Source organism: Vanacampus margaritifer, chromosome 2 (genome assembly GCF_051991255.1).
Source record: "Vanacampus margaritifer isolate UIUO_Vmar chromosome 2, RoL_Vmar_1.0, whole genome shotgun sequence".
Classification (NCBI taxonomy): Eukaryota; Metazoa; Chordata; class Actinopteri; order Syngnathiformes; family Syngnathidae; genus Vanacampus; species Vanacampus margaritifer.
This window is the reverse complement of record NC_135433.1, coordinates 49,861,144-49,876,197: the sequence shown is the minus strand read 5'-3', so window position 1 is coordinate 49,876,197 and position 15,054 is coordinate 49,861,144. Positions and strand designations below refer to the sequence as shown.

The 15,054-nt window shown below is 38.5% G+C and overlaps 1 protein-coding gene across 1 annotated transcript in view; it reads right to left on the bottom strand.

Moving 5' to 3' along the window:
• Window positions 1–14,653, bottom strand: part of mei1 (meiotic double-stranded break formation protein 1) — a 45,826-nt gene extending 31,173 nt beyond the window's left edge. The window contains exons 1-13 of the mRNA XM_077558031.1: window positions 14,457–14,653; window positions 14,154–14,314; window positions 13,530–13,653; window positions 13,165–13,215; window positions 12,257–12,330; window positions 11,705–11,810; window positions 9,309–9,518; window positions 7,091–7,266; window positions 6,531–6,645; window positions 6,014–6,133; window positions 4,642–4,741; window positions 2,395–2,529; window positions 979–1,093 (exon numbers count right to left, since the gene is read on the bottom strand). Coding sequence (XP_077414157.1) covers window positions 979–1,093; window positions 2,395–2,529; window positions 4,642–4,741; window positions 6,014–6,133; window positions 6,531–6,645; window positions 7,091–7,266; window positions 9,309–9,518; window positions 11,705–11,810; window positions 12,257–12,330; window positions 13,165–13,215; window positions 13,530–13,653; window positions 14,154–14,297 — 1,470 coding nt within the window. The 5' untranslated portion in view covers window positions 14,298–14,314; window positions 14,457–14,653. The remainder of the gene's footprint in view (window positions 1–978; window positions 1,094–2,394; window positions 2,530–4,641; window positions 4,742–6,013; window positions 6,134–6,530; window positions 6,646–7,090; window positions 7,267–9,308; window positions 9,519–11,704; window positions 11,811–12,256; window positions 12,331–13,164; window positions 13,216–13,529; window positions 13,654–14,153; window positions 14,315–14,456) is intronic.
• Window positions 14,654–15,054: the final 401 nt, after the last annotated feature.

The following is a 15,054-nucleotide window of genomic DNA, read 5'->3' as shown; positions in this document are numbered from 1 at the left end:
TCTGCGTTGATATAACTACCTCAAATCAGCTGTCCTGGAACCAAAAACGCAGAGTTTCCTATCTCAGGGCATGTCAACTCGCTGTTCAGGGTTAGTCTCGGTGTTTAGTTGAACATGCTTTGTAAAATGGACCCTAGGAGTGCTAGTAGCAGGTAAGCGTATTAGCCATGGTGGTAGTGGAAGTAGTAGTAGATGAAATAGAAAAAAATGAAATTTAGGGGTTAGGGTTGCTTGAGTTTGCTTGCTGAGTGGCTATCATTACGCTCCAATCAAGATCACAGAGTACGTGGTTTGACCATCCTTTGTGTTCACAGCACATGAGGGTTTTTCATCGTAAATACAAACATGTTTCCAATTGTTGACTGACCGTTTTCAGAGAAGATTGGGAAGGGAAAAAATCACTCTAAAAACATCACACACTACTAGATAATTTCTTTATGGTCATCTTTTGAAACATTTGGCCATTTCCTGGCTTTATCAGAAGTCAATAATAATTCAAAATCAGCCATTTGATCTTCAGGTGTGTACCAGGCTTTGTACTTCAAAATCATGACTCAAAGTCAGCCAGTCATCGAGGCACTTATCTATTTTATTATGGGAAACAAAAGTGAATAAGCTTTGCATTTAAAACAACCACACCTTTAATTTGAACAACGCCATGAATATAAAACTTGACACATCTATAAATCACTCAATAAATCTTAAAGGCTTTCTTTTTGCCATTAGTTTGTTTTAACAGCAACATGAGTGTGTTCCTTTCATTTAATGATAAACAAATGTAGCATGAAAAAAACATTTGGTCAGAAGAATTTGAAGATGAAGACCAATGTGTAACTGCATAGCAATGCAAGAAAATACCTCAGAACAGGATGAATAAACAAGGTCTATAATTGGACCTTTTATGCATGTTTTCTATACGCTAGTATTTTTTTTTTAATTGATTGTACGAGACTCTAATAGATATCAAAGCAAACTCACTCTACTTCGCTGACTACTCAAGGTAGGTATGGGAAGCTCAGAGAATCTGTTTGTGATGGTCTCCAGTATTCCTTGTAACTCCTGGTATTGGACTGGTCTGGATTGGTGGTTCAATCTGGAGAAGTTATAACCAATGGTTGACATTAAAATGTGGTAATATAGTGACCGAGAGCCATATTCCCCCATTCGTGCCTAAGTCTTTAAAAAAAAAAAAAAATTTTAACATGCCGGGCTTGCGGTGCTTTCATCTACACGCATCCTCCCGTCCAGACTTCTCACATACTCACTATACGTAGCTTGGGAATATGTGCACAACCACCAAACAAACATAATTCATTGGAGTCTTACGCCCAATTTACACTGACTACGGCCGCCGCAAGGAATAGAAAGCATTCGAGTCTGCGTGTCAATTCACACCAGCTGCAGTGCGTTGCGTATGCGGTGCGGAACGGATGCAGCGCTGCATTAGGTTGCCGCAAGCGTTCTATTTTTTCCGGACGCCACATGCAGATTTCCATGAAGCTGAAAAAATTACACGAGCCGGACAGGAAGTCGAGCGTCGGCATCAAGGTAGATCCGGTATATTTCAAAATAAAACCGTTTGCAAGCTCAGAATAAATTAAACATGACAAAATAATACTTTTTAGACACAAAACGTACTTACCCATGGTAGAAGTCCCAGAAATAATGTCCAAAAGCATATTGATCATGTGACAACAGGCAAGTGTAGCTATTGTTTACCAATGAGACTCTATATACACGGTTGTTATCGCGTGAACTCAACTATCCAATGTGAACCCCCGTGATCTTGCGGTCTGGCGGGTTCAGATTTCCAGACCCGGACAGCTCACACAACGCACGCAGTGTGAATTGCAGTCCATGCGGCGGCCGTACAGAAAACGCACCGCGGCCGTTCCGCAGTCAGTGTGAATTGGGCATTAGGCTGGCTATAACTCATGGAGCACAGGTTTTTCTTGAGACATTCATTTAAAAAATAGAATACTTCTTAAACAGGTAAATAATACCTTACTGATGTGTTGCTGCTTGTGGGACTTGCGCAACATCCTGTCTAACACACCGCCACCTACCCCGCCTACTGCATGAAGCCAGGCAGGGATCGCCCACATTATAGGGGTGCTCCACCCAGAGTTTGTACCTGGCACAAAGGTGCATAAATGGCAGATTTGAGTGGACGGTAGAATGGGGGAATATGGCATTTAGTGACCTGGCTCATTTTGTGTGGTAGTCGGTCGGGTAAACATGAAGCACTGTGTGTTTCTTGGACTGACCAATACACAATTATTTGTCACCAGTCCAGAAAGGTATTCCAATTTTACAGCTTTTGCAAGTTGAAGGAACACAACATCCACGTGTCTTTGGCATTACAATGTGTGTGGTTGTCATGTTTATTTGTACCGAAAGAGGATGGAGGCAGCACTGGCAGCTTGTGTGGCCACTCTCACGCAGGTAGAAGAAAGTCCACAGACCACAGCCTTTGAAACGGCTACAAATGCTGGAGGACTGAGGAATAAGTGCACATTTGTGGGCTGCCTGCACAAACACAGACACACAAACGTACGCAAGCACACACTCCTATTTAGCAAAACTCAACTAAGTATACTGTACTTGTAAATCACCTGACTTTATTTAGGTTCCTACCCTACATCTTAAGATAAATTCAATTCAAGACTTTTTAATTTCACTTCAAACTAAATGTAAACGCAACGTCACAGTGTTCCCAATGTCCCAGGTTTTCCAAAGTTGCTAGCGTACATAAATGATGTGCATCTGCTCTTAAGAGTCCTGACTAAAACTGTTGTGTTAGTTCTGCTATTGTGATTGTGTGATATCATATTACCAAGAGAGATTCAGTCAAAATGTATTTTTTCTTTAATGTTAATTCATTTTGAGATTTTAGTATTAACAAACATAAAATCTTGCAGTCATGTATTAAAAAATAAGACTTTTTAAATACTGATTTAAAAGATTTTGATGCCAGTTGCAAGATGCAAGTCCTGTTTATAGATTCATGGTTTCAAAGCATTTTACAACTTTTTAAGGATCCGCAGAAACTCGGTTATTATACATGAATGGAAGTAATGTTTTTAATACTGTACTAGCTTTTGAAAAATGGCTATTAAAAACATAACAACCTGCTGTTAATGTAAGTTATGCACAATTGTTTCTTGTTTTTTTAATTAAAAAAAATTCACTTCTTCACCTACAGAAGACACAGAGATGGCAAACACATAATAAAGAAATATGACTACTATTGACATTCCAAATATTGACATTTGTCACTGCTACATTATGCAGCACCAAAACTATTGTTTCGCTGATGCCACAATAGCAGTCTGCCTTTCAATTCTGCGTACACACACGCACACACACACTAAGTGTATACTGTACTGATCCTTGTCTTACCCTACCTAGCCTTACTGTAAACTATGATGTTTTTGTTCTTTGCTGAGGGATCAAGGACTATTTTACAGATGGAAATTAGCATGCTGCTAAATCTGGTGCAGCCATCTTTTAACGTGTCTGCACACCACTGTCCTTCTTAAATAAAGAAACTAAAAACTAAAAGAAACTAATACCACAAACAGGCTTCTACTTTGCTCTCAAAACTATGATGAGCCTTGATGCGATTTGGGCCCTATTACACATACTGTACTGCACTTATGCTTGTTCGGCACTTTAAGAGCACTTACTGCTTTATACTCTGTCACACAATGTAAAGGACAACATTTCCTAAGGTATCTACAGTATCTGTAATTTGTGACCGGGGAAAAATCCAATTAAAATTATGTCAACCTTCCAAAGATGTGACAGTGTTTTACTGGCTGCTGATCTACAGCCACTTACAAGCCAGCAGACAGTTTATTTAAATCTAATTAAAGTTCTAATTACAAATTATACAGTGCTCAACATACAGTGGAGTGGACACCCTTTCAAAAGTGAGCTTTTTATCAATTTCTCAGTAAACAGTAGACAAGTCGTTTTTCATTATTTTGATGTTGATTTTGAAATCTTGTTTATGGTTGAATTCTTGCAAATTAAAATGATTTAAATATCTACAATAATGGTTTGCCAGACTTCAATTGGTGTGTCACCATGAATCAATAGTTATTGCATTGCATTCAACTCACTGCATACAAACGTTTAGAGGACTATTGTGTATAGAGATGACAAAAATGAGACAACAAAATTAATTGATTGGATTGAGATGGGAAAATAGTCAACCACTGCATACTTGTGGTTCCGCACCCACGTTTTTTGCATATTCACAATATATTTTAGTTTGTTTTTTTTACATATTTTTTAACACATTTTAAAATTCTTTTTTTTTTTTTTTTTTGGAAGGTGGGTTGGAGGAAAAATAAATTCTCTCAATGCATTTCAAAGGATGTTAATATTATACACGGATTTTCGCTATTCACAGAATGGCCCAGTCTTTATCCCCTGCGAATAGCGGCGGTCGATTCTATAGTAGGTTATATGCACCATTCAGTTAAATGAACTCGCCAATTTTAATTCAACCCATTTTACACTATTCGTAGTAGGAAATGTCATGTCTATCCTCCTGAGATTTTAATCTAGTAGACATATTACAAGTGTAGTGCTGTCATTTTAAAACACTTTTTGCTACTGAGCATGTCCAACCTTTCTAGCATCTCAGTGAGGAGAAAAAACCCTTGCTTCAGCACATCCATGTTGGTCAGCTGCTGTGCCTGCTTCAGACTGCACACCAGGGATTCAATACCTAACACACACACACACACACACACACACACACACACACACACACACACACACACACACACTAGCATGTACATCTGTAGCATCACAAAATGAAAATTAAATAAAACAAAAAAACATGGTCTAAAAATTGGAATGCATCACACCCACCAAACAATGGCAGCATTATGACTTTCTAATTTACTTGTACGGTACTGAAGTGAATCTGATCTCCTAGAGTCTAGGGGGCGCAAATCCACGGCCCGGGACTGCAGGATGACATTTTGTGGAGCCACACTTGACATCAAAGTTCAATGTTAGTGATCCCCTAAACCACCCCACCTTCCCCCACATGTTTTTTGCCATATTGGTGCCCTGGGCGTTGAGCGTGCGTGCGCACGTGTATCTTAAATCACTTATGTGCAACCATAGCTAAGGCTTATGACAGGCTTTGGCAAAAAACAAAATCTGAAGTGACACCAAGTGGAAGGAAAAGACATCTTGTCTCCTAGTCTGAGTCATGCCTTTTTCAAAACCTTCCGTGAAGAGGAAGGTTGGCGTTGACAACAGCCAAATTCAAGAAAAACTTGCTTTTTGTTAAGCACAAGGGTACCCCGACATGTCTTGAATGCAGAATGAAAGTTGCAGCGCTCAAGAGATCGCCATTATTCAGCTAGACATGTTAAAGAGTATGCAAAGTACCAGTGAGATGTGAATGATCATCAGGACATCAATCGTGTTCACATTCAGAAGAACCAATAATGTTCTGAAGATTGGATTAGTTGTACTTTTATGAATACTTGAACCATTTTTTTTGGTGGAAAACTTGATACGGCCCAGACCCACCCAGACTCCATGTCCAGCGGTCCCAACTTTAAATTGAGTTTGAGACCCCCGCCCTAGACAATTTAACTAAATCAATAGTCAAACATTATTCAGATTTGTCAAAGATCCCTTTCCTCAATTCTTAAGTCTTTATCTTACCAAGATATTTTGGACAAAGACAAGTTGGATGAGTTCCATGTGGAAAAGGTTAAGTGATTTGCAACTGGGCCAGTTGTGACTGCAGGCCAGGCCCTTTCATCCAAAATAGCAGTCTGATTGAAATATTCCCAATTTCTAATGCCAAGACATCTTCTCTTATTTCAAACCTTATAGGGATTTGATCACAGGTGCCTCACTACTTTTCGCCATATAGTAGGTGTGTGTATTGTCGGAAGTTTCAAGAATTTTCAATTCATTTACCACAAGTTTACTGCAAACACAGAGTAAACTGGATGATGGCAAGCTCCCTCACCATAAACTGAGCGACACTGGGAGAAGAATAATGGATCTTCAATCAGTAGCACCAAACAGCTGTAGACAGACCACAGCAGTACCTCACTACATGTATCAGCCAACCGGTCAAACAGAAACTCTTTTAGGAGAGGGAAAGAGAGGGGGAAGAGGGGGGGCATTTCAGACAAAACAAATACCAATCTCAGAGACAGAGAATTAGAAATGAATGAAACACTAAGGGCTCTATATCGATAGACGGTGTAGCTGCGCTCGAGCATAAAAGCTAGAGCATCCTAATTTTCGTGCAAGCCTTCACTGTAACAAAGTGGCTGTAGAATTTACAAGAAATAACTGTCAAAAAAAGTTGCCAGTTAATTCTTGAAAAATCTCATTAAATTGCTGTGAAAATCTATTACAGTATTTTACTGGATCTTTCACAAGTATTTAGTGTATCTGAATTACAGTTACTAAATTGACTTGATTTTTTTTCAAGAAAATAGAGCCCTAAGCGTTTTTGGAATATATGTACATTTTACCTGGTATGTCAACTTTGATAAAAGGAGCACCATACTGAATGGGAGAATGAACAAGAATAGATGCAATACACTTTGCACTGGTCACCTGCAATGTATCATCACCACTCATCAGTAACTGGAAATAGAGAATGGGCTTTGTTAGAAATCACCAATCACATAAAGATATACAGATTTGAAAGGGTTTGCAGAGTTTACACAACATTTACTATTATTGTTTAGTTTGAAAGGGTTATGACAGCTGGAGATGCAGCGGTACAAATTAATTGTCTTTTTATTATTTTACGTTATTTCTAGTGTTCTACCTGCAGATTTTTTAATTTTTCGTATAACTGTACAAAGTCATCAACAAAAATCTCATGAGCTGTTCTGCCATGTGAGCCCACACGAGATAAGCTAACCCAACAACATCTACACGTCGATTTCCCAGACATGAAGCAAAAATATTTATCCAGAGCAGAACCCCTTGATTCCCTTGTCAAAGACACATTAATCCAGGATTAGACCTTCTCAGTATCCAAATGCAAGTTTTGGTCATGCAGGCAGGATGTTTGGACAGAGACCTTTTTCAGGATGAGAGGGAGATGGCAGTGGTCAGGAATCTGTTGCTCTTGGTTTTGGCTGAGGGTTTGACTGTTGGAAATGATGTTCTGATCCGGGCTGCACATGAATTGATCACCAGCGTTGCTCATAAGAACTGAAACTGCTTCTCCCCACTGCACTAGAATCCACAGCAAAGCTATGAGATGGAAGATATGGTGTGAAAACAGTTAATGGCATATGAAACATTATACAAGGCACTAATAGACATTAATATGTTCATAGTCATACAAGAAGCTTTTTTATACTGTATATCAGCTTTGAAAACAGCAGTCTCTGAATCACTACTGTAGTGTGCTACTGTACATCAACATGTTACCACAATAATTCTGTTTGAGGACTATAAAATGCTGAATAAATGCAATGTGCTGATACATTGCATGATGAATAAAACATGTTTTAATATACACTGTACTGTTGAGGTTATCAAAAAAATAAATAGAGCACATTAAACGTTAATATGAACCCCATTAGTCTCATGTGGAGTGTTGAACACCGCCAACTGCGCCTAATAAGCGCTGTTGATGTATAACATGAAACAGATTAATATAGGCCAATCTAAATTCAGATGAATGTACTTTTCCCAAAATCCTGAACACTTATGAAGTGCATAAAATTGAAATGGAATACAAATGCGATTCATTCAAGCCTAATTCGATTCGATTTTCAGTTCCCGATTTTCGATTCAATTCGATTTTTCAATGTTTGGGGCGGGTTGTCGAGGCGGGAGTGCTTACCACCCAAAAAATTGTGTGAGAAGTCAGTTAGTAAACTAAATCTAATAAAAGCCAAGCAAAAGGGAAAAAGACTGTAAAATAGTCAAACATAATATTATATTATTTATATTTGTATATATCTAAACTCAGAAAAAAATTGGGGGCGCTATTGCTCCCTGAAGCAAATTTTCTCTCAGCTGTCAAACTTTGTGGGCGTGTTTGCGCTGATATATCATTAGAGCAATATCCTTAGTGATTAGGACGTTAACAGGGGGGAGTGCATATGTGGAGCAATTTTGGCACAGCGGACGCAGTGCACTCTTAGTGGAAGTTTTGAAATCAGAAATTGTTTTCTTAATTGTGATTTCAATCTCAATCAAAAAATCGTGATTGCTATTTTTCCAGCCCAATTATGTACTCTAACCACATACACTACAGCAGTTGTACACAAGTAAGAATGATTTTATTATTTACACATAAATGTATACAATAACCTTGTATACTTAATGAAAATTGTTGATAAACTCATACTATTGTCATGATTGGGGTCAGCTGTTTCTGTTTTCCCTTGCAGTTGCTGGGGAAACAGCTGGAGGGCGGATCCCGCCAAACACACCTGCTGCCCATTAGCTCATCAGGCCAAGATGAAAGCCTGGCAGAAACAGCGAGGAGTGTCGGGTTATTACTCCGTGACGCTACTCACCAGACCTGACGTTGTGATTCTGCTACCGTTCTAGGCGCAATCTTTCCAGGTGCTGTGGACACCACGAGTGCTTTGACTAGTAGCGTTTCTCCGTGGATCTACTCCGTATCCCACACTACTCGCTGTTTTATCCGCCCTCGGGCGTGATCTTGTGTTTCCTTGTTTTTGATTAAAACTAAGTTACCAGCATCCCTGCTGTGGCTCTCCTACCTTCCTGCATTTGGGTCCTCCACTCCGTGACCGTAACAACTATGGACTTGTCATTCAAAGCAGAGTAAATCTTAATAGCGAAAGCAAAGCAAAGCAGTGTAAATCTAAATAGCAAAGGTTCGAGTGGAAGTGACAGCCATTGAAAAGGAATGGGGGGATAATTTCATGTATTAAATATATATTTTTTAAATTGTCAGATTAATCTGTAATCAGTATTCTTTTCTGCCAAAAATCGGTATTGGCATTGGCCTAAAAAAATGCATATCGGTCGGGCCCTAATTGATGTTGTTAATTAGACTGCTCGTGTGCCTTCTGGCCTAACTTTATCGGCCTTTTACCATATAAAAGACTTATTTATCATCAGTAAGCGTCATTATTTCAGTAACATGTACTGCCTTTGTCAAAATTCAAATGAAGAAGATTAATCTAGATGAACTCAAGAAGTGGAGTGATAATAATCTGAAATAAAAAAATATATATATATATTTTTAAATCTATGCCTAGCACTAAAAATTAATAATAACACTCTAACACAGTAACACTTTTACTCACCAATACAATTGTTGATAAGTTGGGGGCAACTGGCATTGGCAAAGGTCTGCAGCAACAGGACACAGACTCGGTCCCGAATGGTGATTGGCAGGGACTGTGCTACTGATCCCCCACAGGTCCCCAACAACTTGAGCCAAACATAGACAACTGATGCCTTCACCCCATCATCCGGATATAGCAAAACTGAGCACAGGCGCTCAAGTAAGGGCACTGGAGGACAAAAAGGATTAAACATGCCGGGCTGTAAGAAGATTCACAAACAAATTAAAAACAAAAACAAAAAAACTGTATTGGTGCAACTGTGACTAAATATTCTCTAAATACTGTAATGTATGCATTATGTGAAATCACATAACACATATATATATATTTTTTAAGCTGTTTGTGAGTATACAGTATGTGTGTGTGTGAGTGTGTGCCCACATGTGTAGAAAAAATAGCCATTGGCAGCAAAGTTCTGCTGTTAAATTCCAGTTTAACAAGCCTTCTAGCTGTGACCAAAAATGAACTAACACCAAATGTTGCCATTAAGATGAGTGCGGTGGTTCTGCTACAGGGAAGAGCTGAAACAAAATGAGAGGTGGAAGCGAGAATCAACAAAAATGAATGCAAATCACATGCTCATTACTCTTAGTTGTGATGAGAAAGTGTAGCACTGATTTGAAAAAGGTTTGTGCTAAGGAGAAAATTGCAAAAGAAAGATAGCTCGAGGTTGAATGAGACAGTTGTAGGTGCGGTAGGGACAAGTGTACAGAATGGAGGAACAAAGCAAGACAGGCAGATACCACACAGCTACTTGAGAAAAAAAGAATCACCCATTAAAATGAATAAGGTTTAGTTAGGTCCAAGCACTATAAGCATTTTTGCGAGAAAACATTGACATAACTTAGGTATGATTTCCAGCTAAATAGAGGCTTTATTGTTAACAAAGCTATTTAATGACCATCCATATCTGATTTATAGAATGTACATCGCTAACAGCCAGCTAAAAGCCTAAACTCAAATTAGAGCTCAAATAAGCAAAGCTGTCAGAGATAGATTCAAGCAGATAAAAACTGTTTTATACGTCCGTAAAGGTCAAATAATACCACATAAATAGGTTGTAGCGAGCGACTGGAAGAGGAAAGTAAAGGAGCATAAAGAGTGCTGTAAACGGGAGGAGAAACTCAGCCGAGGAGAGACAGGAAGCGTTGACTAAGTAGGCGAGTCAAGCTAAAGCCAGGCTGCTCTGTGAAGCAGATCAAGAGCCAAGCAAGGCTTCCAGACATGTTTGATTAAACCAAGGAATATGAGGCGGCCAAGATGAGACTCAAGCAGCAAGAAAGGGAAGAGGAAGGGGGGGGGGTGGAGGCTGAAGACACAAGTGACAGAAAAAAGTTGGAAAAGCAAGGAATACAAAGAGGAAAAATAGGATGACGTTGACAAAGGTGCCAAAGTAAAATAAGTAAAGGGTGGAGGCAACACTGGCTACAATGGAGTATGATGTGAAGTTGATCTGATCGGTAGACAAGCAGACAGCAACTGTGTTCATGTTGTCAGTGCAGGGCTGTTGTCAGTCAAAACAACCCCACGGAGATGTGTTGAGTGACAGGCCACCGACAGACATCCAGTATACAATCAATAGGGGTAGCCTGCATCTTGCATCAGCATCAGGCGCCTCAATACTATTTGCTTCCAAGTGGAACTTGTAAAACTCACAAAGATGCTTATCAAGGTGAACAAATTGCAAAGAAAGAAGCATATGAGTGGATTTCACAAGGCCGACTGAAAGAATCGTTCTTTTCAAAAATAATTCATTCAATACCTGTGGGATGTCATAAACAAATACTGCATTGACTTTCTATTGAATGACTACTTGTGGAGAGACTCTGCTGTTATAATGCACAGATGTAGTCGGTAAATGCGGCAATTAATCATTGCCAACAGCCGCCCAAAATATCCACACACTCGCATTTATTCTTGCCCTTTTTCTCTCTTTGCAGCAAGCCGCTTCTTTCTTGACAATGCAGTTCAAAAACAAATAATACAGTGTACTGTATATCCAGCCACCATTTTTGTAGCGCGTTGGTAGATGTGCAGCGTTACTGTAAATCGCTTGGTGTTCAAATGTGAACTGCAATTTTTTCGCGGTGATCCACTTCAGCCACATTCGCTCGCATCACTCGGACCTGAAGAGGCGTTGATGGAGATTTAACAAGGTAATAATTGGGGTGAAAAACTTTTTTTCCCCTCAACCTGAAGAAATTTGAATACAATGAAATTGCGTGGATGTTCATACATGAACGTAAGTGGAGGCCAGTTGAGAGTCGCATGAGGCGGCACAAACACAACATAATTGTTACAACTCCTTTTGAGTTTACAGCTTGCTATCTTACATTAGTCAAATAGGGTCTCACCATACTGAGTCACCAGGATAAAGGCAACACTGGGAACTGTTTCCACCAAACTCCCTAAGAAGTTGAACGTTGGCAGGAAGCCTATCACGTTGATCTGGTCAATCACCTAGAGCAGGTATAAAAACCATAAAACCACATAACACAACACTGACACAAAGATAGACATCAATATAATTCTAGAGGTGCATAGAGTGCTCAAATAAATTCCAATCCCATGAGTTATCAGCATATCCGAAAATGGTCCTGCCTCATTTTCGAGAAACATTGTATGTATATTTCTATTCATGCACAATTCAGATCAAGTGAATTGTGTTTAGTATTTCTCTATTTTCCACCTGCAGTGCATGACGGTTGCTCCTGTTTTTAACCACTGCTTCCTCCCCCAAAGGTTACACAACAGCAGAAAGGGGAGACATGCATGAGTTGTGTTTACTAAACAATTGTTGGAGGATGTGTTGTTGGTTGCAAGAGTGATGCTACATGTTTAAGGGTACAGAACATGTGCACATAAGGAGATTTTACCCGCTCTAAATGTGTTAGCGTCTTTCTTACCTGTTTGTTTATTTGATCCAAAACATAGTGTAACGGCAGGTCACTCTGGAGCTCCACCAGCAAAAGAACCAGAACTAACGCATAGAGAGAAACATTTACGGTAGCGTACCAACCAGGTAATTATATGTGTTGAAGTTCATGTGAACTGAATGCAACCAATAAAGGCCGCACATGACAATGGTAATCATTAAGAAACCTTAATACAAATTGAACAGCTGTGTAAACCTCTGGCAGTTATTTTTTCCCCCCCAAATGAATGTATGTTTAAAATGTGATGAATATTTATTGACTTTCTCTGTAATTTACGGCCATAAATTGAATTTAAAGCTCTTACATTAGTATTAGTAATGAACACAATGCTTATGTGACATCTTCATTGATTGATAAGACGACTAATGATTATTTGGAACACTGCTATGGATACTGTACATAATTAAATATACATCTCACCTACGAATGGGTTTATGAGCGATGAATTTGCTTAATTGCATCTTCTTTTACTTGCCCAAAACACATAATATAACTGCATTGTTCTGTGTTGACATCAAATGAGTTTCAAAATCTTCACATATCGCAAGTTCCAAGAGCAGTGCAGTATAACATCAAAGTTTTCCCTGAGGCCTTCTTAAACTGCAGCTATAAAATCATTCTGTCACTTGTATTCGAACTTGTATTCGAACTTCTGGCTCAGCAATGGAAAATGTTGGTTCACAGAGGGGTCAGCAATAAAGGATAAAGCACACAGCAGGCTAATGTGAGTGTTACAAAAAAAAGTCATAACTGTCAGAGCACAGTGGAGGAATATTAGTCATGCACTTCTACGCTCTTACAATTAGAGTTACAAGTTATGGAAGTTGTATTTATGTTTCTGCACAACATAAGAATGCGTGTGCACATTTGCTCTTTACCTTGATCCACTTTTTCTAGAGTGGCTGGGTCCACCATAGTGTGAAGCATCCCTGTGGAGAGATCAATGATGATGGGCTTAATTTAATAGGGTAACATAAATGGCGGTGCATGTATGATCACTCCCGTGGTGGCCATGATTTGCTCAATATCTTTGCCTTTTGTATTGATTTGCTCAATAACCTTTTATTGTGATGTCAGGCAAACATCAACATTGCATTCAGGAGAAGGTCTGTGTTGGAGGAGAAGTTGAAATGATGGATGCTGTCTTTCATTTGGAATTAATTAAATCAAGTTCCACATAATGACATTTCCTATACAAATAATTATTGTTTGACGTCCACCTCTGTGCAGTGATGTTTCTTACCCAGCAGAGAATGTATCAAATGCAGGGAGACTCGGTGGTCCTGTTGGAGCAACTGCCTCAATGCCCCAGGAAAACACTTTAGCAATCCACTAACAGCAGACAAAGAATAAGCCTTCCTGACTGACTGTGAAAAACAGAGAACAAGGAATGGAAGAAATCAAGTATCAAAAAATGTTTTCCAAAAATGATAACAGATGAAAATAAAATATTTATACACAAGTAGGCAAAATTGTTGGAAGTTGTAACCCTTCTGGCAATAGTAATAAAAAAATAACTTCAAAACATAACTAATGACAATTAGGCATTGTTTTTAAATTGTGATCAAACAGAATTACTTTAAAAAGATAATAATAACGATAATATATCTTACTATTAGCATTAACAACATGACATCTTTGTGGTATTATCTAAAAATAAAAATTGCAGAGGCCAGTTTCATTTCATTGTGTTTTAAAATCATCCTATTTTAAGTATTTATTAATTATTCCATTTGTCAATGCCAAGATATTTCAGTGACCTTTGGAGGTTTATTATATATTTGTAGTTTAAGCAAGGCAACCAATTACCACTAAAATAATCCCTTTTTTGGGTGGGGAGTCAACAACAAAATCAAATGTTACTCACTGAAATATCGTCACTTTCCAGCATTTCAATCATACATGTTACGCAGAGAAGCAGCCCCCCTCCATCTACAGGCCCCAGGCGCCCACTCCATCTTGGGTCGTGCCTGAAGTGAATCTTGTCATATATAATCCCCTCGCTTGCCATTTTGGTGATATCACATTCTAAATCGCACACACACAAAAAATACACGAATTATTATCTATAAAATAATTGTAAGTGTTACATTAACAGCAGATGAACCATTATATTTAACTACTGGTAATTAGCTGCAATATATCCAATGGAGCTAAAGCTAATACTTACTAGCTAACTGCTACTATTAATAAAAATAAGGAAAAAAAATACGTATTTGTGTTTAGTTATGGTTTTCCTGTTCTATGTCTCTATAATTCTTGACTCTTGACGATATTTACAACATTTAATAACATTACATTAGCTTTCTGTATTCTGCAACAGCAGCAAAAATCCGTGTGTAATAATGCTAATGCTAGCTAGCTAACAACGAGAATGCCATGGTCTCCCGTTTTTTTTAACACGCAACTTTATTGATATGAATATGAGTGACTAAATCCGTTTGTAGTGAAAACAAATACCACATGGATGATTCTTCCACAAGTCAATTATAAATAATTAGATCCATCACTTTAACAGAGACTTAAGATTTATAGAAAGTAATGTCAAAAGTTTAAGAGATAAAGAAAATTAAGTATATTAGCTTGCCCTCCCTCATTATTTCAGAATTGGAACAATTAGGCAACTATGTCAATAATTAAGTGCTTGAAAATAAAAGTATCGCAGACTAGCACCTTTGTTTGTTGTGAAGGCCACTTTTGCCACTTCCATGTCAAAAAAAGGCAACTAACGGAATCAACATTTTAAAATGTAATCTACCTCGCTTAAG